The 23,753-nt window shown below is 29.2% G+C and overlaps 8 protein-coding genes across 8 annotated transcripts; 2 read left to right on the top strand and 6 right to left on the bottom strand.

The window, feature by feature from the left end:
* Positions 1-5,280: 5,280 nt before the first annotated feature.
* On the bottom strand, positions 5,281-8,145 carry GO595_002466 (TKL family protein kinase; the record flags this gene model as incomplete). Its single annotated transcript, XM_067915379.1, has 1 exon — positions 5,281-8,145. One exon carries the CDS (start codon positions 8,143-8,145, stop codon positions 5,281-5,283), a length of 2,865 nt encoding a protein of 954 aa, XP_067777403.1.
* Positions 8,146-8,894: 749 nt separating this feature from the next.
* GO595_002465 (uncharacterized protein) lies at positions 8,895-9,632 on the bottom strand (the record flags this gene model as incomplete). Its single annotated transcript, XM_067915377.1, has 1 exon — positions 8,895-9,632. One exon carries the CDS (start codon positions 9,630-9,632, stop codon positions 8,895-8,897), a length of 738 nt encoding a protein of 245 aa, XP_067777402.1.
* Positions 9,633-11,546: 1,914 nt separating this feature from the next.
* On the bottom strand, positions 11,547-12,359 carry GO595_002464 (TLD family protein; the record flags this gene model as incomplete). The annotated part of the gene is made up of 1 exon (XM_067915376.1): positions 11,547-12,359. One exon carries the CDS (start codon positions 12,357-12,359, stop codon positions 11,547-11,549), a length of 813 nt encoding a protein of 270 aa, XP_067777401.1.
* Positions 12,360-13,965: 1,606 nt separating this feature from the next.
* Positions 13,966-15,006, top strand: GO595_002463 (uncharacterized protein; the record flags this gene model as incomplete). Its single annotated transcript, XM_067915375.1, has 1 exon — positions 13,966-15,006. The coding sequence occupies one exon, from the start codon at positions 13,966-13,968 to the stop codon at positions 15,004-15,006; it is 1,041 nt and encodes a 346-aa protein (XP_067777400.1).
* A 459-nt stretch (positions 15,007-15,465) lies between these two features.
* GO595_002462 (STE family protein kinase) lies at positions 15,466-16,293 on the top strand (the record flags this gene model as incomplete). Its single annotated transcript, XM_067915374.1, has 1 exon — positions 15,466-16,293. One exon carries the CDS (start codon positions 15,466-15,468, stop codon positions 16,291-16,293), a length of 828 nt encoding a protein of 275 aa, XP_067777399.1.
* A 1,334-nt stretch (positions 16,294-17,627) lies between these two features.
* GO595_002461 (uncharacterized protein) lies at positions 17,628-19,613 on the bottom strand (the record flags this gene model as incomplete). The annotated part of the gene is made up of 1 exon (XM_067915373.1): positions 17,628-19,613. One exon carries the CDS (start codon positions 19,611-19,613, stop codon positions 17,628-17,630), a length of 1,986 nt encoding a protein of 661 aa, XP_067777398.1.
* Positions 19,614-21,805: 2,192 nt separating this feature from the next.
* GO595_002460 (transcription factor TFIIIB component) lies at positions 21,806-22,681 on the bottom strand (the record flags this gene model as incomplete). The annotated part of the gene is made up of 1 exon (XM_067915372.1): positions 21,806-22,681. One exon carries the CDS (start codon positions 22,679-22,681, stop codon positions 21,806-21,808), a length of 876 nt encoding a protein of 291 aa, XP_067777397.1.
* Positions 22,682-22,852: 171 nt separating this feature from the next.
* Positions 22,853-23,485, bottom strand: GO595_002459 (putative DNA-directed RNA polymerases II 24 kDa polypeptide; the record flags this gene model as incomplete). The annotated part of the gene is made up of 1 exon (XM_067915371.1): positions 22,853-23,485. The coding sequence occupies one exon, from the start codon at positions 23,483-23,485 to the stop codon at positions 22,853-22,855; it is 633 nt and encodes a 210-aa protein (XP_067777396.1).
* Between the last annotated feature and the right edge of the window lie 268 nt (positions 23,486-23,753).

The following is a 23,753-nucleotide window of genomic DNA, read 5'->3' as shown; positions in this document are numbered from 1 at the left end:
TAGCTTCTAATGGTCAATTTTTTGTGGCCGGCACTGAAAATAAAATATAAATTTTTTCTGGAGAAATCATTTACTCTCTAATATCTCTGAAAAAGTCATTTTTCAATGCTTAACACAATCAACAACTATCAAGTCAAGAAAATCGAATGAGGCATCTCAGTAAATCAATTGGCACAACATATGTTCGCAAAAAGAAGTTGCAATCAAACTTTACTCAGTCGATCACCAGGAAAATTTTATTATATGTAATTTAACAATTTTATGATATTAAAAATTTTATTGGCATCTTTTTAAGAAATAATTCAATTGTTTTTAGAAATATGACTATATTAAGATGGGATTAAGAAGTAATTTAACTATTTCTTTATTCCTAATACTTCCAGCATAAATAAGTGCTGTAAAAAATAATTAAAACAATTTCCAAACAATATTTTGAAATATTGTACTATTAAAATTAATTTTGAATTAGAGAAACAAATATCTTTTTCATCAATATTAATTCCTTTTCGTTTAAGAAGTGATTTAACCATTTCTATATTACCTCTTCTGGATGCCCAAATGAGAAGGGTTTCAAATATTTTAAGTAATTTCCAAATATTATTTTGAAATATCAAATTATTAAAACAAATTTTAAACAAAACAAATAAATATTTTTAGCATTAATATCAATTTCTTCTTGTTCAAGAAGTAATTTAAAGATTTCTGTATAACCACCAAAAAATGCAATGATAAGTGCTGCTTCAAATAATTTAAGTAATTTCCAAATATTATTTTGAAATATCAAATTATTAAAATAAATATTAAATAAAACAAATAAATATTTTTTGCATTAATATCAATTCCTTCTTGTTCAAGAAGTAATTTAACGATTTCTATATGACCTTTTACAGATGCCCTCATAAGTGCTGTATTAAATAATTTAAATAATTTCCAAATATTATTTTGAAATCCAAAATTATTAAAATAAATATTAAATAAAACAAATAAATATTTTTAGCATTAATATCAATTCCTTCTTGTTCAAGAAGTAATTTAACTATTTCTATATAACCTTTTTCAATTGCCAATATAAGTGCTGTTTCAAATAATATAAATAATTTCCAAATATTATTTCGAAATCCAAAATTAATAAAATGAATATTAAATAAAACAAATAAACACCTTTAGCATTAATATCAATTCCTTCTTTTTCAAGAAGTAATTTAACGATTTCTGTACGATTATCTACAGATGCTATCAAAAGTGCTGTTTTAAAAAATTTAAATAATTTCCAAATATTATTTTGAAATCCAAAATTATTAAAATAAATATTAAATAAAACAAATAAATACTTTTAGCATTAATATCAATTCCTTCTTGTTCAAGAAGTAATTTAACCATTTCCGCATAACCTTTTGAAGATGAAATGATAAGTGCTGTATTAAATAATTTAAATAATTTCCAAATATTATTTTGAAATATCAAATTATTAAAATAAATATTAAATAAAACAAATAAATATCTTTAGCATTAATATCAAATCCTTCTTGTTCAAGAAGTAATTTGACTATTTCTATATTACCTCTTCTGAATGCCCAAATGAGTAATATTTCAAATATTTTAAATAATTTCCAATTATTATTTTGAAATATCAAATTATTAAAATAAATATCAATTAAAACAAATAAATATCTATAGCATTAATATCAATTTCTCCTTGTTCAAGAAGTAATTGAACGATTTCTGTTCTACCATTTTCAATTGCCAATATAATTTCAGTTTTAAATTATTTAAATAATTTCCAAATATTATTTTGAAATATTAAATTATTAAAATAAATATTAAATAAAATAAATAAATATCTATAGCATTAATATCAATTCCTTCTTGTTCAAGAAGTAATTTAACGATTTCTTTATGACCTCTTACAGATGCCCTCATAAGTGCTGTATCAATAAATTCGAATAATTTCCAAATATTATTTTGAAATCCAAAATTTTCTAAATAAATATTAAATAAAACAAACAAATATCTCTTGCATTAATATCAAATCCTTCTTGTTCAAGAAGTAATTTAACTATTTCTATACGATCATTTTCAGATGCAATGATAAGTGCTGTATTATATAATTTAAACAATTTCCAAATATTATTTTGAAATATTAAATTATTAAAAGAAATAATAAATAAAACAAATAAATATCTCTTGCATTAATATCAATTCCTTCTTGTTTAAGAAGTAGTTTAACCATTTCTATACACCCATTTATAGATGCATACATAAGTGCTGTTTTATTGATTTTAAATGATTTTCAAATATGATTTTGGAAAATTAAATCTTTAATATAAATATTTTGAAAAATGTGTAAATATTTTTAGCATTAATATCAATTCCTTTTTGTTTAAGAAGTACTTTAAATACTTCTATATTAGTATTAAATGAAGCAATCAATAATGCCGTATTAAATAATTTAAACGATTTCCAAATGTTATTTTAAAATACGAAATCAATTTTACAAATTTCTTAAAAAATAAATATATATTTTGAGCATTAACATCAATTTCTTTTTGTTGGAGAATATATTGAACAAGTTCAATATTTCCCGATTCTATCGAAAAAACTAAAATGTCTTTTGGGAGTTGATTAAATTTTTGAAAACATTTAACCAGTAATAAATTTCCAATTCTTGCTGCTTCATTAATAATGTGACCATTACTTCTTGATCCTTCATCTTGTAAAAATGATAAAATTTCATAGTTATGATATAAAATACATTTAATCCTTAAAATTTCTATAAAATTTGGAAATACTTCTAATTTCTTTTCGTATATATATTTAAAGATATCATTTTGATGAAATTTAATAGCTGTTTTATATGCACCTGTAAATGACGAATGATTTTGCTCACATAAATGAATGATTTCTTCATTTCCACCTGCAACTGCATATTTACCTGTATTTTTTACATTTGCTTCATTCATAAGTAAATATTTAAAACATTTTACTGAAGAAAAAAATGCTGCATAATCAATTAATGTAACATTTTCTTGATTAATAAATGAACATCTTTCATAAAGTGATGGTTTAATTGTTTGATTAAAATTAAAACCATTTTGTGATGATATTTCTTGAAGTTTTTCGACTTCATCATTTCGAATTATTTTCGCGAGTTCATTTGGATTTACTCCTTCTTCAATTAATCTTTTATGAAGTTCCCAATCATTCTTTGAAAGTTTTTTGTAATTTGCAAAAAAAGTTTGGTAAAATTGGTAATTGTATTTTCTTTGTTTTTTGTTTTCTTTTCTTGTTTTGTAATGTGCAAAATATTCTGATTTAATATTTTTAGCAATGTTTTTATTTATTAAATTTCTTTCAGTCATTTTTTCAATAAGATAATAAGCTTCTTGCGATTTGATTCCAGAAATATATTTACCAAAAAATTCGATGATGTTTGGGATATTTTTATATTTTTTTTCTTCTTCTTGAATTAATTGTAAATAATTTATATAAATATTACTTTCTTCATTCTTTTGTGAAAAAAATGCAAAGTAAATTAAATTACTTAAAACATAATTAAATGAATATGGATAATTTAAATCAAATAATTTCATTGTCCGCTGAGTAGAAAAAACAAGATTTTCTTCTCTTAAATTAAATATTATTTGCTTGAGAGATATAAGCATCTCCAAATCAATAGTTTGATTTTTAAAATCAATGTTTTCTCTTTTTATATTATTAAGTGGAATAATATCATTGATATTAGACATTAACTTTATGGCAGTTTTCAGTTGAAAATTTTCAAAAATAAAAGTGTCAAAACAAAAACCTTTCTGAAACCACATACTTATATGACCTTAAAGTTATAAAACTTATAAGTATTAACATATGAATATCATTTTGATTTTTGGTCAAAATCCCTCTCACCAATTATCATGAATTCAATTTTCATAATTTAGTTGATCTTCATATTTTCGTTTTTTATCCATAAAAATTACACTCAATATAAGATAGAATATATGCTGTAAAAATAAATGTAAATTTGGAAGAAAATCATATTTGAAGAATTTTTCAAACCCCATTGTATAGACCGTTATATAATACGATAACGATCGTGTAAATATTTGAATTTTTTTTTAAAATGGATGAAATCATCAAATCAATAAAAAGAGATGATTCATCAACCTTAAGTAAATTTATTTGCTTCCCATTTACACCAAATTCAATTGTATTTTTTACTTTTAATGGCAGTGACAGCACAAATATCACCAGAATTATTCCAAAATCTTGAATGGGAATTACAATCTGATCCACCCCTAATAAGTATTGCTGCATTTTATAATTCAACAAAATGTTTTACTCTTTTAAAAGCAATGGGTTCAAAAATTGATGTTCCTGATAAAAATGGTATTTCATTTTTATAATTCGATACCCTGTTCATTTTGCTGCTATGCATTCCAACGTAATTATTTTTCTAACATTTTGTGAAAATAGAAAATATATTGAAATAGAAGATGTCTATTTTCGACTCTTCATGCAGGAATTTATATTCTCTTTATTGGAGGCCAATACACTATGCATCCGAATCTGGTAATTTTGAGGTTGTGAAAGTTTTATGTGGTTTAAAGGTTAATCTCAATTCATTAGTTTCTTTTTTGTTTTCACAAAATCAATTTGTTTATACTCCAAAACGTTTACTTTTCTTATTTACAACTGCAAGGTATTGGGCATCAATTAATAGTCATCGTGAAATTGAGAAGTTCTTGATTCAAAATGGTGCATTGGATTCTGAATCTGAATTTAATGAAATAATGAAACATTTAGGAAAATAAAAATCTTTTGTTATTGTTATATTGTTTTGTAATGAGAGAATTTCGAATTTAAAGCCATTTATTATAATTTAATTATAATATAAATTATAGTTTATTCAATGAATTTCACTTTGAACAATTGTTTCATTATCACTAAAACATATAATTTCACTTTGAACAATTGTTTCATTATCACTAAAACATTTAATTTCGCTTTGAACAATTGTTTCATTATCACTAAAACATTTAATTTCACTTTGAACAATTGTTTCATTATCACTAAAACATTTAATTTCGCTTTGAACAATTGTTTCATTATCACTAAAACATTTAATTTCACTTTGAACAATTGTTTCATTATCACTAAAACATTTAATTTCAAACTGAACAATTGTTTCACATTTTTATTTTTAATTTCAAACTGAACAATTGTTTCACATTTAATTTATTTAATTATTTACTCATTAATTAACAATTCTCGACATACATTTTGTTACTTCTCGAAGAACTTCAAGAACTCGCTTCTGTACATGTTTCCCTTTTCCGACAGCTGACACTTCTTTACTATTTGTGGCAAGTTGTATTGCCTGAAGTATTCCAAAGTTTGTTGGTAGTGGCATAGTATGATCATTATTCCTATTATTGCGTCTTTAATTTTTGTGCTCATCTTCAACATATTTGGGAAGTACTTAATTATTTCTACGTAATCATTTACGTAACCTATTCTACAGATGTTATCGAGTAACAAAATTCCGTTATATACGACGTCGTTATTATTTTGTGTGAAAGTTTCATGAAAAAATTTCTTCAAGAATTCACTTTCACTTAAATATCCTAAAAAATCAGGAAACTCATTATTTATCATCCGAAGTATTGTAACAAGTGCATGTAATGCATCTAATGAACAATACTCTAAGATGCCAATGAACATATCGATTAAGTTTGGAATTTGTATCAATAATTTCCGTAATTTCTTATGTATAAAAATCGATAAAAACAATTTAAATTGATAATTGATCGCTATCGTTTGGTTGTTAATCCATTTGTTATTGTTCTTGATTAATATCTTCGCATTCTTCGAATCGTTCATTATGATTTTACATAACAAAAACACCGCAATCTTCGTGTATTGTATTGATTTGATGAGTCCCAATACAACAAATTCATTATTAGTGGGTATATATGAAATAGATATTCGTGATAATAACGATGTGACTTCATATGGAAATTCATTAAAATGTAACAAAACTGTTTCAATAGGTAAATCTTTGATGTTAAATTTAATGCTACATAAGGCATTATATGATAATTGTATTAACTTCGGATTAGTCGAAGTTTCAAGCGCTAAGATGAAGATCTTAGATATGAAGACAAAATGTGGATTTGTAAGATAAATCGAATACAAAATGTTCAAATAGTTATAACATTCATATGACTCTAAAAAGTTAAGCGATTTGCTTAGGTATAAATGTATGATGGGTTCAAACGTAGGATGATTATTAATCGTGCGATGGAAGATTATCAATAACATGACAAACTTATGCTCACGACCTTTGATGTACTCTAAAAGTGTTTGTAAGCCACTGATTGGGACATATCCGGGACATTCCTTGGCAACACTAAGAACAATGGTCAAAATTAAATCAGTCAATAATGGCTTATTAAAAGGTAATAAAGTGACGCAGTTACTTTCAACAATGTTAACCACATAACGCGGATCTCGTTTGCACAGCTTACTAAGTTGGCGGACAATAATATATAACGTTCGGTCAGATATGTCTGGAACAGTCAAATTGTTGGCGACGCAGCGGAAGAAGCTAAGAGAGGAATCGGGCGTCAGTTTGGACGCAATTGATTTGAGATGATGCTTATATCCATGCGCTTTCGGATTCTCAAGCTTGTCAAATCCTGAGGCGGAAGAATCGTCAGTACCACATGTGCTTGTTGTTTCGTAGTTAGTGTATGGGCGAAATGGATTAGAAGAGATTGACCGTGGTCTCATACTATCATGAGATTGGACTGCATCTTTGTTAAGTATCGAACTTAATCCTTGTGAGAAGCTTTGGCGCTTACGTTTATGCCCAGGCTCTTCGTTTAATTCGAAAGATCCAATAGATCTTGAAACATCTACCATAGATGAGAGGCTACTACCTTTACTAACTGTATGTCTCTTCGATCTATGGTGATGATGGTCTGGTGCTGTCCATTCAGAAGCGTTTGATTTGTCATCTCTAATTTTCCTTGAAGGTAATGGCGGCTGGATTGATTTATGCTTTGAAAACGAATGCTTACGTGGCATAGAACGAGCTATTACTGCCGGAGAAACGATCCTTGTTCGTGTTGCCGCATCTGGGGTACTCGGCGGTTTGGGAGGTTGCGCTAACGGCTGCGGCGGTTCCGGTTGCGGTTCAGGGGGTATCTCAATTTGCGACGGTTGTACTTGTTGTTCATATTGACCGATGAATTCAATGAGCGACTGCACAACTTCGTGATTCGTGTCTTCAAAATAGACTTCATGTGAAACAAATTGTTGGAATACTTCTTCAAATGATGGGCGATCAGTCGGATCTTGCGCCCAACAAGCATTGATGAGATTCGTAAGCCCTTCTGGTGAATCTTCTGGAATTTGTGGTCGCTGAGCATTTTGACAAACTGCAGTCATTATTTGGAATGGCGTTAGTCCATCAAATGGAGTCCCACCTGTTAACATTTCCCATAATAAAACTCCATATGAATAAACATCAACTTTTTCGTCATAATTCGATGAATTAAACATTTCTGGTGCCATCCAATGTGGCGTGCCAATGGTGGTGGTGTTAAGTTCGCTCTTACTTGTATGAAATCGTGATATGCCAAAATCAATGATTTTGGGAAGTGAATTTGAATCAAGTAAAATATTAAGGGATTTAAGATCTCTATGAATTATTTGACATTTGTGGAGTGAATTCATTCCATAAGCAATACACATTGCAATATTTGTTTTATCTGTATTACTAAGAGTTGGTGATGAAGGACTATGGTTAAGTGCATCATATAATGAACCGCATTCAACAAATTGAGTAACAATGCAATATGGATAAGTATCTGTATATCCAAGAAATTGAACTAAGAATGGGTTTTGAATTGTAGCTAAAATGAATACTTCACGAACAAAGTAAGTTCTTTGAGTTCCTTGTAATTCTTTTGCGGTAAGAACTTTAAGAGCTGTTCTAATTTGAGTTGGTGTATGTATAGCTAAATATACTTCTGAATAAGCACCTTTTCCGATTTGCTTTTCTTTTTCAAAATCTGAGTAAGACACCTTGAAATTACTGATGGGGGCTAATTGTTCTTCAAGGGTTTGCTTCTCATCGCTCATTTTTTGGCTGGAATACAGTTTTTGAATATCTTTTTGGGTTTTGACAAGTAAAAGGATTCAAAATTGATAGAAACCGCCCCTAAATATAAATAACGTATTAAAAATACTTTTTGTTGCTCTTTTCCAATCCGACATTCTACTTACGTAATTTTACAATACAAAATGATATTATAAATATTTTATTTTTTCAAAATATATGGATATATTTTTATAGAATTATTTTCTGAATAAAATTTAATTGATTAATTTGTAGATTTAATTTTTTTTTAGAATTTCTAATTAAAATTTAATTGTAATCTTATTGGCATGTTAATGACTTTTTAATGCAGCTTCGATATTCTTAAAATTTAATTTTTTTTTGTTAGCGGTTTTATTTGATGTGCTTTGATGCGTTAATTAAATTTTATCATTAAATGAACTTCTTCGACTTTGTTTCTCCAATGAAAGGACCTCTTACGCTTCCGCTAAAGAATTGTATCCTTAATCCATTAAATACAGCACAAAAAATTGAGCAAAATGAAAATCAATTTATGTATGAAGATGGTTCATATGAAAATTTTATATTTGAAGTAAATAAATTAGAGAAAGAACTCATAGAATATGATGAGCAACTAAGTCAACAATGTGAAACTCTTAATGCCTTATATCAAAACTTTTCATCACTTGAAAACGAAATGAATTTAATCATTGGACAACTTAAAGACTTCAAATAAAATAAAAAAAAATCAAAAAAAAGTTTTACCAATTAACTAATTCTGATCAGGTTCAACGCCAAATTCATTGCGAAGCATTTCCTCAAATTCATTGATTATATTATCATATTTTTGTATTCGTGGATCTTCATAATCAACAAATGTCGCAGTTGCTTCTCTAAATTTTTGGATGATTGGCTCACGTTCCCTTGCTGCTTCTATTCTCTTTTCGAGCATACAATTCACTGATGTCGTGAATTTTTCGAGCATTGATGATTCATATGGATATTGAACTTCCTCAAGTTTCCTTTTTGATTCTTCTGCACTCTCAGCATCATCGCTTGCTTTCCTTTGGGCCATTGTTAACTCCGTTTCTGCCTTTGAAATACGCGATTGATTTGCAGATCTACGAGCTTTATCTAGATTTTTTTGTGCGTTTTTTTCTGCCGCTTTACTTTTCGCTGCTTGAGCGTTTGCATTGTCGAGTAAAACTTTCCATTTCTTAAAGTCTTCTTCTTCTGTAAAAAGTGGTGATAAATCATCCGCAAAATGTTCAAACATTACGAAGAGTCTTTGTAACGAATACGAATATTCTCTGCCGGCAGCTGTGATCTTTTCGATTGTCTCTTTTGTTGATTCTTTTTGCTTTTTCCCATATCCCGGAAGACCATCGTCAGCAAAAACTTGTCCAGTGCAATCAATGACCATACACTCGTTCTTGCGAAGCGAAGAAAGTGATTCAATGGTCATGTGATATTCAGGAAAACCTCGGAATTTGCTGAGAAAGCTACTCATTTGCTATGTCAGTTTTAGATAAAAAAATTGAATGGTATCGTTATATTTGAACGTTGGGTATATAACCGTTAATGTAAACGGCCGCAAAAAAAAGAAAATGGAACAAATTGATACAGTCATTTTAAGGATTGTACAAAACGTGACGAAATGTGATTCGCCACCAGAAGTACTTTGTGATGTTGCAGAAATGTTTTTTAATTATATTTTGAAATATTTGCAATCAAATAAAGAACAAGTAGACACAGATACTATTGTAAATGTGCTAAATGAACTCGGTTTGAAAAGCTTTGGTAATGAAATAAAAGCATATAGTATGAATTTACAAAAAATGAAAAAAGATAAACTAATGAGTCAATTATTTGATGCTCCTTACGTATCTAAAAATGGACATCTCGGTTTTGCTAAGCAATTACTTAATGATAAGTCACAAAAAAGGATTGATTATTCTTCATTATATGGCGATAAATCAGCATATCAAAATAAAAAACACAGCAAAATAAAATGAAAAAGGGATATTAAAACAATATTAATATGAAATATTTGTTTTTCTTGTAATATGAAATTATTTTGTTTTTAACATTGATATGAAGCATTAAAAAAACAAAAAATTTTGGTTCCACCAGGAGTCGAACCTGGGTCTCGGGATTCAGAGTCCCAAGTGATAGCCGTTACACTATGGAACCTATCGAAGAAATTATAAGAAAATTGTCTTATGAATATATTACGAAAAATGCAATATTACACATCACTTCACTTGAAAGTGAAGGGGTAGCCCATATTGCTGTCTGAACCTAATGATAATTCATTTGAAAAAATGATAAATAAAAATTTAATTGACAAATCCATAGCCAAAAATATTCATTCTTTATATTTTGCTCATTATCAAACAAAAGCAGAAACCAACAAAAATTCTGCTTCTTTAAACACTAATATTTCTGAGGAACTAGTTCCTTTGATCAAAGAATGATTGGGAACTTCATAAGAAGCTAATTGAAGAAGGAGTTAATCCAAATGAAATTGTAAATTTAACTCGAAATGATGAAACAGAAAAATCCCAAGAAATATCAACACACAATAATTTTAATTTTAATCAAACAATTAAACCATCACTTTATGAAAGATGTTCATTTATTAATCAAGAAAATGTTACATTAATTGATTATGCAGCATTTTTTTCTTCAGTAAAATGTTTTAAATATTTACTTATGAATGAAGCAAATGTAAAAAATACAGGCAAATATGCAGTTGCAGGTGGAAATGAAGAAATCATTCATTTATGTGAGCAAAACCATTCATCATTTGAAGATGCATATGAAACAGCAATTGAATTTCATCAAAATGATATCTTTAAATATCTTTATGAATACAAAATTGTGACAATGAAGAATTTGGAATATTTAGGGGAAAATGTGTTTTGTATTATAACTATGAAATTTTATCATTTATACTCGATGAAGGTATGAAAATTAACAATAACATAATTAATGATATAGCAAAAAATGGGGATTTATATCTACTCACAGATTTTATTCAAAATAATCAAATCCCTAAAGACGTTTTGATATCATCCACAGAATCAGGAAACGCTGAACTTGTGCAATATGTTCTTGAGCAAAAAGGAATTGTTATTGATATTTGTTTGTTTCATAAAATAATATTTCATTACGATATTTAAGAAATATTTCAATTTTTTAATAATGCACTAATGTTGGCATCTTTAAAATAATATATTTCAAAATAATATATGGAAAATATTTAAATTACTTAAAACAGCTTTTGATTATGCATCTAAAAATGGGATTGATTATGTATTCAAACCCTCTTCTAAATGATTTGAGTGAAATGTTTGAAATTTTTTAGATTAAACATACAAAACAACATTTTTATTATTATATTATTTTTTATACATTAAAATTAATTTTCCACTATGAAAGCTTCATGGCTAAAAGTCATGCTTCTTTGTCTCTTCATTCCAACGTCCAGTTTATAAATTTCTATATCGTAGATATCGGCTCCATCGGCGGGCGTGAAAGCAGGTGAATGGAAACATTCGCAATAATTACTCATGACCATTCGAAACTGGTCCTCGAAGTATATTGCGGGGTTCGGCTTTCCGATCATTACGCTATTTTTGTCGATCGATATGAAGCCACCAGATATCGAGTCAGATGACCTTCCAGGATATACCAACAATGGGTTCATCGAGAATACAAACGTTGTCGCGTTGCCAAAGAACCTTCCGCGCTCTTTTCGTTTTGATGGCGGATCACTTAAATAAGCACCAAAAACTCCGGACGACGTTTTTAGGATCAATAGGTATGAACAATTCGAGTTCATGTGCTCTAACATTGTTAATATTGACGTTCCGTTATCTTCCATTTTGAATACTAATGTTGGCTTACAAAAACGAATACTACCAGGAAAGTAATTAGTGAGCTCATAAAAGCATGCGCCATTTAATAATTTGCCTGGGAAATGTCCAATAGCTTGGATGATTTGACTTCGGCGAATTTGATCATTTAGACTATTATGACATGAAGTGGACTTAAGAACTTTGTTAACTTTGGATGGATGACGTATTTGCTTGGTACGTGATATAGATATGTCATACGCATATTTGGCCCATAAGTTGAAATCTTTAGGTGAAGTGAGTTTGTGTAGTTTATCTATAAAAGTGGACCAGAATTCAGTAGTCGTTTGCGCTTGGAGAAATTGCTTTTTATACATAATAAAAAGAGCAACAAAGAACCGGATAAGGATTTTGATGCCCTCGTTCATATATGCATCGAAAATACTAAGAGAAATTTGAAATGAAACATATGGATTAAAAAATTTACAACAAAATTCTAAAAAGAGTTCAGTAATGTCCATGTTAATGGCTTTGGCATGCTTAGAAATAGAACCGCATTTGAGATAAAGAATACTATTAAGATGAAGCATGAATGTTTTGGACTCATCAAATGTGGTGAAAAAATACCAGAGATTATCATTACGATTAATCATCTCTTGAAGTATAAAATAAGATGTGTGCTTGGGATATACTGTAAGAAGATAAATTGAGATAAAAGGTATCATTGGTGAAAAATTGATTTTTGGATTTTGAACTAAAACAATGTGAACAAAGGAATGGAGTTTTTCACTTGGAATTTCGGTTTTAATGGAGCTGAAATCAATTGGAGCCCAGAAGAAATCGTCTGAAATTTTTTTCTTCTGAGCAGTTTGCTTAATACATTTCCAAATCATAGTATTATTGGCTGTAGACGCATCAAGTTTTGCAGAGATAAGCCACCATTTTTCACGAAACTTTTGTGGAATTCCTTTCCGAATTAATGCTTTAATTGATTTTGTTATTGAATTTATTTCTGGGGACACTGATTGGAATCTTGTTGAGCGTTTAGTTTCTTCTTCTATCCATTCTTGGTTATGGACAGAAGAGATCATTTCGGCGGAAAAAAATTGGTTTAAAACTTTATTAAATTTTATCGATCTATTCAAAAACTGTCGAGACGTTAAGAAAATTCTACCACAGATTGAATACTATACATATCGTTCATGAACATGCACCATTCAATTACCCCATAATATTTCAAATTGGATTATTTTGAACAATAAAATTTGACCAAATTAGGCATGGAAACATTTTAGAAACATTTATTAAGAAATATGTCAATATTATGCTTTTTTGATAAGCTAAGTGATATTAACTTCAAGTCGTTTTTCATAATTTCAGAATTTTTGGTTTCACAACAATAAATCCAAATATTACCTCGTTTTTACTTATTCTTTATGAAAGGATTTTTTCCACTTTTGATTATTTCTATGAAGTTCTACATAAAATATCATTTTGAAAAAATATTTTCCCTTTTAAAAAATGGATATTCCATTAAAGCATATTACTTAATCTCTTTTTGGAGGCAATAAGAATAACATTGTTTTGATTTTCAATTTTTAAGTAAATGATTCTGAATATGATTTTGAAACCCTCGTTTAATAATATTTAAAAGCCTATAAAAGATATTAAATACTTTTTAATACAAATTGCTTGTAAAAAATTATGCATTATAATATACAGTAAATTTACACATTTTCATAAATTTTAATGTTTTCCAATTTTAATGAAATACCTTATACTGTTTTGAAAACAGTGTTTTCATTTAAACATGAAGTAAAGTGGTATTTTAATTGGATATTACATAATGAAAGAAGGAAATTTATTGGATTCGATTTCATTGCTTTAAATAAAAGTGGCAAACGAAATCGTTATTAGATTTAAATGAACAGATTCAAAACAGAAAATGAAAATTCTAAAAGCGGACAACGAATTTTCGACAGAATGAAGCTTATCTCAATGGTACCAATCGAAGTAAGTTCAACAATTACATCACAAGAAAATTCAAATGCATTAGATTACCAATTCGATGTCACTAAAAACACAATATCTCAATATTCAAGAAGCTTAGAATGCTCATTTGGAAATGGACCAGATATAAATATCGATGAAAAACCACAACCCTTATTACGACAATCACATAAAACCACTACATATTCTTTTCCACGAAGACTTTCATCACCGCTCAAACTAGGCCCAGGTTCATATAACCCGATATATGAATCATTAGCTCCTAACCAAAAATATTTGAAAATTGGTGAATTGCGTCACGTCAAACAATCGACAGATACTATAACGACAGCAAGCATTATCAATTCATTCAATCAGCAGCTTCGTACTTTTGACCCTGAGTCTATTAAACAATCTAATACAAATACTCAATTTCTAGATACTGAGCCAGTTGATCATAAAGTTTATCCAACTTTCGAACGTGATCAGCATCCAAGAGTGATCAAACTTGAACAACCTCTTCAATCTTCTAATCAGGATTTTGTTTATATTGAAGAACAAAAGAAGCTTCCAATTCCATTTGAGAAGCAAACAAAACGAGGAGAGCTTTTTAAGAAGAGCGAATGTTGTGGTAAGTACGAAAAAGCAGTTGAGCAAAAAGATAAATTAGGTCCAAGAAGAAGATCTACAATATCTTTCGAAAAGCAGCTGCCACGTGAGATCCAACCAAAGGGGAATTATAGAGTTGATTTCCTTCGAAACCTCACCGCAAAGCAAAAAGAAGTTCTTGCTGAAATTAAACGGTCGCCGTCAAGGAGCACCCCAAAAAAGAAAAAAGAAAAACAAACATTTGATATGCAGTTAGGGCGAGAATCAGGTAAAAACACACAAAAGGAACCTGAGCTGATGTATGAAATCGATCCTCAAAAAAGTTATAAGCATATATGGCCTCGTGTAAGAACCACAACAATAAGAGAACCAAGCTCAAACGAAAGAAACGAAGAAGATTTTTGGAAAGTACGAAAAGGCAGATAAGCGGAATTAATTCCATACCATGTATGTAAACTATAGATTAAATTAAATCTCTAAAATATCTCTTTGTGATGAAATGATTACATTTATCTCTTAAACGTAAACAACAACAAAGCATGCTGGTTGACCTAAAAGTTTTCCTTCATATCGAACCAAGAAAGAAAAACGATCAATTTTTAAGCGGTTAATAGGCTCAAAATGTGTTGGACAAAAAAACGATGAAACGGTTTGTGCGGTTTCTCACTTGATTTTAAACGTTCTCGAAAGTGACAATTCATGGAAGAAAACATTTTAGACCCATCAAATAGTTATTTACGGGGTAAAATCATTAGCCGTGGAGAACCTGAATCAACTTATTTGGCCACTGAAAAAAGCACTGGAAATAAATTACTTTGGACAGAATTATCTTTGGAAAAATGCAATGATTCGCAATTTAACAGTCTTATAAACAATATAAAACTTATGCGAAATATTTCCCATCCAAGCGTGCTCAAGTTAGCCCATGCATGGGTTGATAGAAGTCGAAAATCTTTAATAATTCTTTCAGAATTTTTCTCAGAGTCTAATCTCCAAGCATATATTAAAAGTTTACCATCTATTCCAGATAGGCAAACCATTGGTAATTGGTGCGGTCAACTTCTTGATGGCTTAGAGCAATTCCATATAAATAAACCGCCATTAATTCACGGCTATATCAAATGCAGTAATATCCAAATTGATCCTAATACCAAAGCCATTAAGCTTGGCCTACCAAATCTCAATTATTATGCATTTGGTGATATCCCAGAATTATCTGAAATACAAGAAGGATCTTCCAGTACTAAGAGTGATGTATGGGCCCTTGGCCTATGCGTGATTGAGATGTCGACAGGTCTTCAGCCATATTCCGAATGTGATTCATCTTCATCACTAAAAAATACCATTCGAAGCGGCGTAATGCCGCAAGCTTTTACTAATGTCTCTGATCCTATCATTGCTGACTTTATTTCCACTTGTATGCTTCCCGTTGAGCAGCGGCCAACTGTTTCCCAACTTAAGGAACACGCCCTTATTTGCGGAAGCCAGTTTGAGTCACAAAAATCTGCTTCAGGGCAAAGCAGTGGGGAAATAAGCAAAGTTTCTGCTGCGAAGCAGAGTCCAGAGTTTTTGGAGTTGTTGAAAAGGCAGAAAGAAGAAACCGAATTTCTGCTGCAGCAACAAAAAAACGAAAGAAAACAATTAAGAAAAAGAATAAGAGAAAGCGCAGAGACAAAAAAGTCATTGAGGGAACTGTTGGATCATGTGATTTAATAATAATAATAACTATGAACTTGTGTTGAAGTTGATAAACAATATCGTTGTAGATAAATCAAATGTTAAATTTTTTCTTTTTAGATTTATCGATCTGCCAAAGATATTGAAAACTATAAAAATGTTTTGATACATTGGTATTGTTATGCTTAAGAAACAATTTTGGAGTGTTAAACTTAAAAATATTTCATTTTATTCAATTTTGGATAAAATAACTCATTTTAATTATAAACATTAAAAGAATTTTTTTACAAAAACAATTTCAATATTTTATTTATTTTGTGTTATTATTAAGATCAAATATGTACAATTAAATTATCTTCTTGGAAATCTTTTGCAAATGGATATTCTTCTTTAATATTTTGTAAATATCCCACTGATATATTATTTGTTACTATTTCTTTTTCTATTTCACTATTTTCTATTGATTCATCAGAACTTTTTTGTTTATTATTTCGAATGCGAAGTAATAATATAATAAGAACTGAAATAATTACAATTACTGCAATTAAAACGCCAATAATAATATAAATATATGTTTTATCTTCATTATTTGTTTCATTATTTTCAAAAATAAGATAAAACCCGGAATAATATGCTAAATATTTTGAATAAATAGGTTTTGGGAAGAATAAAGAAATAAAATATTAAAATGGGTATTAAAATTTTCTACCACTATTTCCAAATTGCTCTTATAACTTTTCTTCAAGATGATTTTTTTTATAGATTCATTATTTGTATCAAGATAATTTATGGAAATATTATTTTGAATGTTACAAGTAAAGTTTAATTTTTTTATATGTAATTTGGTAGTATCATTTCGTGAAATGTCACCATAATTTTCGTCTCCTATCTGACAATAATTTTTAATTGCTGTTTGTGCTGTTATAATCCAGAAATATATTTACAAGAAAATATGAAGACAAAAATTTTCAAGTTGCAGCGATTGTATTGAAATATGGATAATGAAACGATCAGATTCGATTCAATTAGTTTACAAAAAGTTTCATCATAGTTTTTAGTCAGTGGGTTACATTCATTTTTTCCTGGCAAGAACCGTCAAAAAAGGCACGTTAATCTCACAGTTTCTCTTAAATGCAAATTAATGTCATATTGAGTCTGCATTTCATAAGCAATTCAAAAAGAATATGTATATATTTTCACTAATTGTACATGAATTTCAAAAAATCAGTTTCACCGAATAAATCAATTTCCAATTTATATCCATTGTATTTTGGAAATATCAGCAAATCGTCAAAATTTGCGATTTTGTGCTTGTGCTCATTTTCAAACGCAAATTTGAGTTTATAAAACATTATAAATTTATTAAACATTTAAAGGCCAAAGAAGTCCTCAATTCCGTCGAGTTCATCCGGCACGTGCTGCGCTGGCGCTTGCGGCGCCGTGCTTTCCTGCGCAAGCGGCGCAAAGTCTGCGGCAACTTCCAATTTGACGCCGTTTTGCTTCGGGAGCCCGATCTTCGTGAGGCGGCTGCTGCGGCGACTTGCGGCAGTGCGGCGCTTCGATGTGTTCGCATGCGGCGATGCAAACGAGCGGCGCGGAGAGGGGCGAGGGCTGCGCTCGGCATCATTGGCACCGATTTCGTTAGTGAAATCAGCTTTAGTCGGCGATGGCACAGTGCTGTTGTCGATGATTTCGCTGTTTTTGTCATTTTGCTGTTCGTTTGCTTTGGTGTTATTAGTGGAATCAGCTTTAGTCTGCGATGGCATAGTGCCGTTATCAATGATTTCATTGTTTCTATCATTTTGTATTTCGTTTGCTTTAGTGGAATTAGTTTCGTTGCTTTCAGATTTTTCATTTGTTTCATTACGAGCAATTTCGATTTCATTTTGCGTTTCACTAATGGATCTGATGGTGTTCGTTTCTGCTTTATGCGTTTCGCTATTGTAATGAACTTCGTTTTCCGTTGTTATAATCTTTTCATCGCTTTGCACTTCGCTTTTCTCTTCTTTTGTTTCATTTATTTCGGTGTTATGAATTTCTTTATCGCTATTATCACCAATACTTTCATTTGCGCCAACTTCCAATTTGACGTTTTCGTTGTTTTGTGTTTCGTTAAGAAAATCTTCGAAATTCATTTCGTCAGATTTTGTATCATTGTTAACATTTTCTTCTGTTTTTGTTTCAATGATTTCTTCTTTTTGAGTATTGTCATCGATTTCGTTTTGTGTTTCTTCTTTGCTTTCGATATCGTCAACAGTTTTATTTTCATTTACTTCTATTTCATTAGCAATGATTTGGTTTTCATTCACTGACTGTGCGCTTTTGTTTATGTCAGAAATTTCTTCTTCGCGAATTTCTTTGTTTTCTTTTTCAACAACATTAATTTGTTCATAATTTTCATTTTTCTTTTCTTCGTGATTCGTTTCAGCATTTTCTTTATTTTCAATTTCATTTACTTCATTAATTACTTCTTCTTTGTTTTCTTTTTCGGTAATTTCATTTCTAATTACTTCATAATCATTAGTGTTTTCTTCACTGATTTCTTTGCTTTCATTTTCATTTCTAATTGCTTCATTTTCTTCTTCGCTTTCTTTTTCGTTAATTTCATTTTTAATTTCTTCATTATTATTTTCATTTGTACCTGTCTCAGTAATTTCTTTGTTTTCATTTTCGTTTCTAATTGCTTCATTTTCTTCTTTATTTTCTTTTTCGTTAGTTTCATTTCTAATTACTTCATTTTCTTCTTCTTTAATTTCGTTTCCAATTTCTTCATTATTATTTTCACTTGTACCTGTTTCAGTAATTTCTTTGTTTTCATTTTCATTTCTGATAGCTTCATTTTCTTCTTTAATCTCTTTTTCGTTAATTTCATTTTGCTTTTCTTCATCTGCTTCTTTAGTTTCGCCTTTATCGAAGACATCGAAGAGTTGGTCGATATCGATACTTTTATAGTCGTCAGGTATTGTTTCCTTGCCGACAATAGAGTTATGTTTTTCATTTTCGTTTGAATTATTTTCTGTAATTTTATTTTCAATTGTTTCATTACTTTCTTTATTTTCCTTTTCATTTGTGACATTTTTACTTTCTTTAATTTCTTCTTTTGTTTTATCATTTTCGTTTTCATTTGCTAGGAAATCATTGAATGTGTTATCATCATTAAATGTTAAATCGTCACCAATCGATAACTCGAAATGTTTTTCATTTTCATTTTTATTTTCGCTTTTCGTTTCGTTATTTGTTTTATTATTCTGTTTCTCGCCAATCCAATCATCAAAGTCGTCGCTTTCGCCCAATCCATCAATTGATATTTCGAGTTCTTTCTTAATTTCGTTTTCAATTTTCTTTTCTTTCTTCATTTCCTCGTTCACTTCTTTAACCTTTTTCACGTTATCTTTAATTTCATTATTTTTTATTTCTTTATTTTTATTATCAATTTTATTTTCTTTAACTTTTTTCACATTATCTTTAATTTCATCATTTGTATTATCAATTTTAATATTTTCTTTAACTTTTTTATCATTAATTTCATTAGTTTTGTTTATATTTGTATCATTTTTAACATTATTACTATTATTCGATTCGTTGTCTGTTGCCGTTTCTTCATTATTTGTTTCTTCGTATTGAAATCGTAATCGATAATACATTGATTCGTTTGGATAAATTTTCCAAAACATTCCGCGAAACCAATCGAACCATAAAACGCTATCATTCATTTCCAACTTAATTTTATTTTCGGTAATTTTTTTAATTTTACTAAACTTTTGGAATGTTGGAACTATTAACTTATGTAACTGAAGTATTTTTTCATTTTTATTTAAATTTTCATCCGAATAAACTTTTACAAATGATTTAATTAACTTCAAAAAGAATTTCGCCAATATAACAATTAATTTATTTTTCGATTTTGTTAATTCCTTAAACAAATTTCTCTTTTCAGTGATAGCGAAATATAAAAAATGATTACTTAATGATTGGTTACATATAAAGTTAAAAATCGAAGACATTGTATATTGTATTAAATTCGAATCTTTATTATCTTCTGATAACACATTTAAAAACTCGATTAATGATTTAGATGAATATTCCGATAAATTTGTAATGGACGTACTCATATTAGTAATAATTCCAACAATTTGTAAAACAATGTTTTCATTTAGTTGGAAACTATCTTCAATTATTGGAGTCGTTAAGATTTCGATTATTAAATCAGCAAATGTTGCACGATGAATGCTTATTGGAAAATCATAGTCAAAGTTATCATTTAGACTTAATAATGTAGGCATACCTTCAATAAAAATATTAATGGTGATCAATATAATCGATATTAAAAAATCATTAGATTGGGAATTATTAAGACGATCTTTAAAATGATATAACAAAGATACTATAAAACGTAATGAAACTTTGTTGTTATCAATAAATTTAAGTAAATTTCGATTGAGTGAAACCGATAGGTAGAGTAAAGTATTCAATTGCTCGGAGCATTCAATTGTTGACGGAGTGAAACAGAAAATAACCGCCAACGCGCAATACAATTTTAACGGGTCCATATGAGTCAAACAACTTTTCCAAGTCTTACAGGAATAAACACATGAAACAGCTAATGTTATATGCGTTTTTATAAGTTGCATGGATTGGTCTGTTCTTTGATTGATTTCTATGATTGTTGGAATAAGTTCAATAAGTGTTTTAAAATAGACAGTTGGATTTTGTTGATCAAATGAAAGAACAAATTCAGTAGGATCATTTGTTTTACGATTAAAAAATGATGGGCCATGAATAATAAATAACAATATTTTTCCATAAGTTGTATAAAGTTCTGGATTTTTAAGTATGGACTTAATTGTTTTGTTATCAAAATTAAAAGGAGTCATATATGAATTGATAAGTGATTCTATTGGTTTATATGATGCAATTCCATTTGAAGCATGTTTAACCCAAAATTGAGAACACTTAGAATCACATGTAATAGAAATAAGGTTTTGCATAAATCCAGCTAATGAAGAAAGAATTAACGCTTGTTTCCTATCTTCATTTAATGATTTTGCAGATTTTGATATTAAAGAAATTACGGACTTTATAAGTTCGCCTAAATTTTTAGGATGTTTTTTCCGAATATCAATAAGTAAAGTTTTAAGGAATTCATCTTCATTATCAACACCAACAAAATCAAGAATAGTCAGATCTCTCCAAAAAGAACTTGAAGGCGGTAAGTCTCTAGTACTCATTGTTTGTATAATTTCTGGTAATTTTCCTGTTGCAGATACATTGATGCCCATTTTTGTGACATATGACATGAAATTATTCTTTTTTTACAGTTATAACAAAACTCATTTAATAGAACAATTATCGAAATATTTAATAATTGGAAAACAACGCCTTCTCTGCCAAATTTATTTGGTATTATTATCATTTTATTTTTATGATATATATGTTAATATTATTTTTTTTTAAGAGAAAAAAAAAAACTGGAAAACAAAAATGAGTACGTAACATATTTTATTAGTACCAAGTAGCAAAAAAATATTTTATCAATTTACATTAATAATTAAAAATTCAAATCACCTTCAATTTCATCGTCATCATGGTTATCAGCCTCCCTAACATCCACATCCCCCAAGTTAGGTTCCTCACTCTCAGATGCCGATACCCATTCATCAGATTCATTTGATTCATCGCCGCTCTGATTCTGTTTGTCATCACGCTTTGATGATTGGAATAAACTGTTTTTCCCTGACAGCTTAGCTTTGTTCTTTTGGTAGTCGTCGATAATTGAGCTTTCATCAATTCCAACAATTGATGCATACATATTCAAATCGAGTGGATCATGTTTAGAAATGCATTCCAATATCTTTTCTTTGTTCTTTGCTTCTTCGCGGTGGAATTTGTTGACAATCATTTTCCTGGAACGATCTGGAAAGAATTTGGATATCATTGAAAAATCTGTGCCACACATAGCGAGGACCCTATAAAAAAGATCTGTTTCTTCTTCAGTCCATCTTTGAGTAACTTGTCTTTCACGAGTCCCAAATCTTCGTGCTGTTGGTTCATTGAATTCGGCTTTTAAATATCTATTTGTTTGAACAAATCCTTGGTTATAAAGATCATCATCATTAATTTCTTTGAAAATATTGACAAAATCAGAGGCAACACCTGCTGCTTCAAAGTTTGAATCACCAATAAGTTGATCAGTATCATCTGCCCCTTGTTCTTCCTTTTGTGGTTCTTGTTTAGGTTGTTTTCTGTTAAAATGTTTTTGAAGTAGAGTTGATAAAGGAATAGAATCCAATTCATTTTTTACTTGAACTTCTGGCTTTTCTTGTTTCGAAACGCTTAAAGTGCGACTAAGTGGCCTAAAATTTGGAATTGGCCTTGTTGCAGCTGTTGTTGTTGGAGGTGGAATAGTGTCGCTAAATAAATCCATTAAAATTTTCTTCTGAGGTTTTGTAAACGTCTATTATTGAATTAAATTTCATCGTTATAACCGTTGGCTGTTTCTTTTCCCGGCAAAAAATCAAAAAATGATGTTTGTCTCTTTTATTAAAACTCATGTTCTTTCCCACATAATTGTGTTGATTTATTTGTAAAATTTGTTTTAAATAACTAATCGATATGTAACATATCTCCCAGAAGTATTTGATCTACGTGTAATTCTCATGACGGTTCCACGTTCAACACCAAAGTATTTACATATTGCATCATCTTTGGAAATCATTGGGAGTTGATTTTCATTGATATGATAGCATCGCAAAAGTTCTTCTTTCTCTTCTTGTGAAAGAGGTTCATGCTTTGGAACAAGATTATGATGAGTGATATTGATGAGCATTTCTTGCTGTGTGAAAAATTCTATTTTCTTTGATAACTTTGAAATAATTTCAAGATTTTTAGCTGATAATCTGACTTCTTCTGCCACAAAAATACAGTGATTTATTTTTTCGCTTTCGAGTTTTAAAACAATTTCTTTTATTCCTCTTGAAGAAATATAAAGTCGATCAAAACGAGCTTGTACGCGCTCATCACGATTAACATTGTGAGTACAATTTATTGTGAAAGCATCGAGCTGTTTATCTTGAAGAGGTATAGAATTTGACATTTTGAATGTATCAAAATCTTCTTCAAGCATATCACCGACATCATAGCCCCTGTCTGCAAGCATTTCTATAACTGTTTTGCGAATGCGATAAATATCAATCGAAAAAGCTTCTACATCTTTTTGGAGAAGAGCCATCTGTTATGAAACGGAAATGTTATGTGAAAAACATATGAAAAGGTTTAAATTCAAAACAACTTCTTCAATCTTTCTGGTTTTTTTCCTGAATCAATTTATTCTAAAAAAATTATGATTGATAGCGATTATTAAATAATTTTGTAAGCCTCATATAAAAAACGGAAATAAATTGTTTATGTGATTTTCCTGATTCTTTTCCCGCCATTTCTCGGGGCCGTTTTTGAAATTTGGAAAATGTACGTTAAGATTATACTTTAGTCAATCAGTA

The sequence above is a fragment of the Histomonas meleagridis genome (genome assembly GCF_020186115.1).
Source record: "Histomonas meleagridis strain 2922-C6/04-10x chromosome Unknown contig_18, whole genome shotgun sequence".
Taxonomy (NCBI): domain Eukaryota; phylum Parabasalia; order Tritrichomonadida; family Dientamoebidae; genus Histomonas; species Histomonas meleagridis.
Note: the sequence above shows the minus strand (reverse complement) of the source record. Positions and strands in the feature narration are given on the sequence as shown.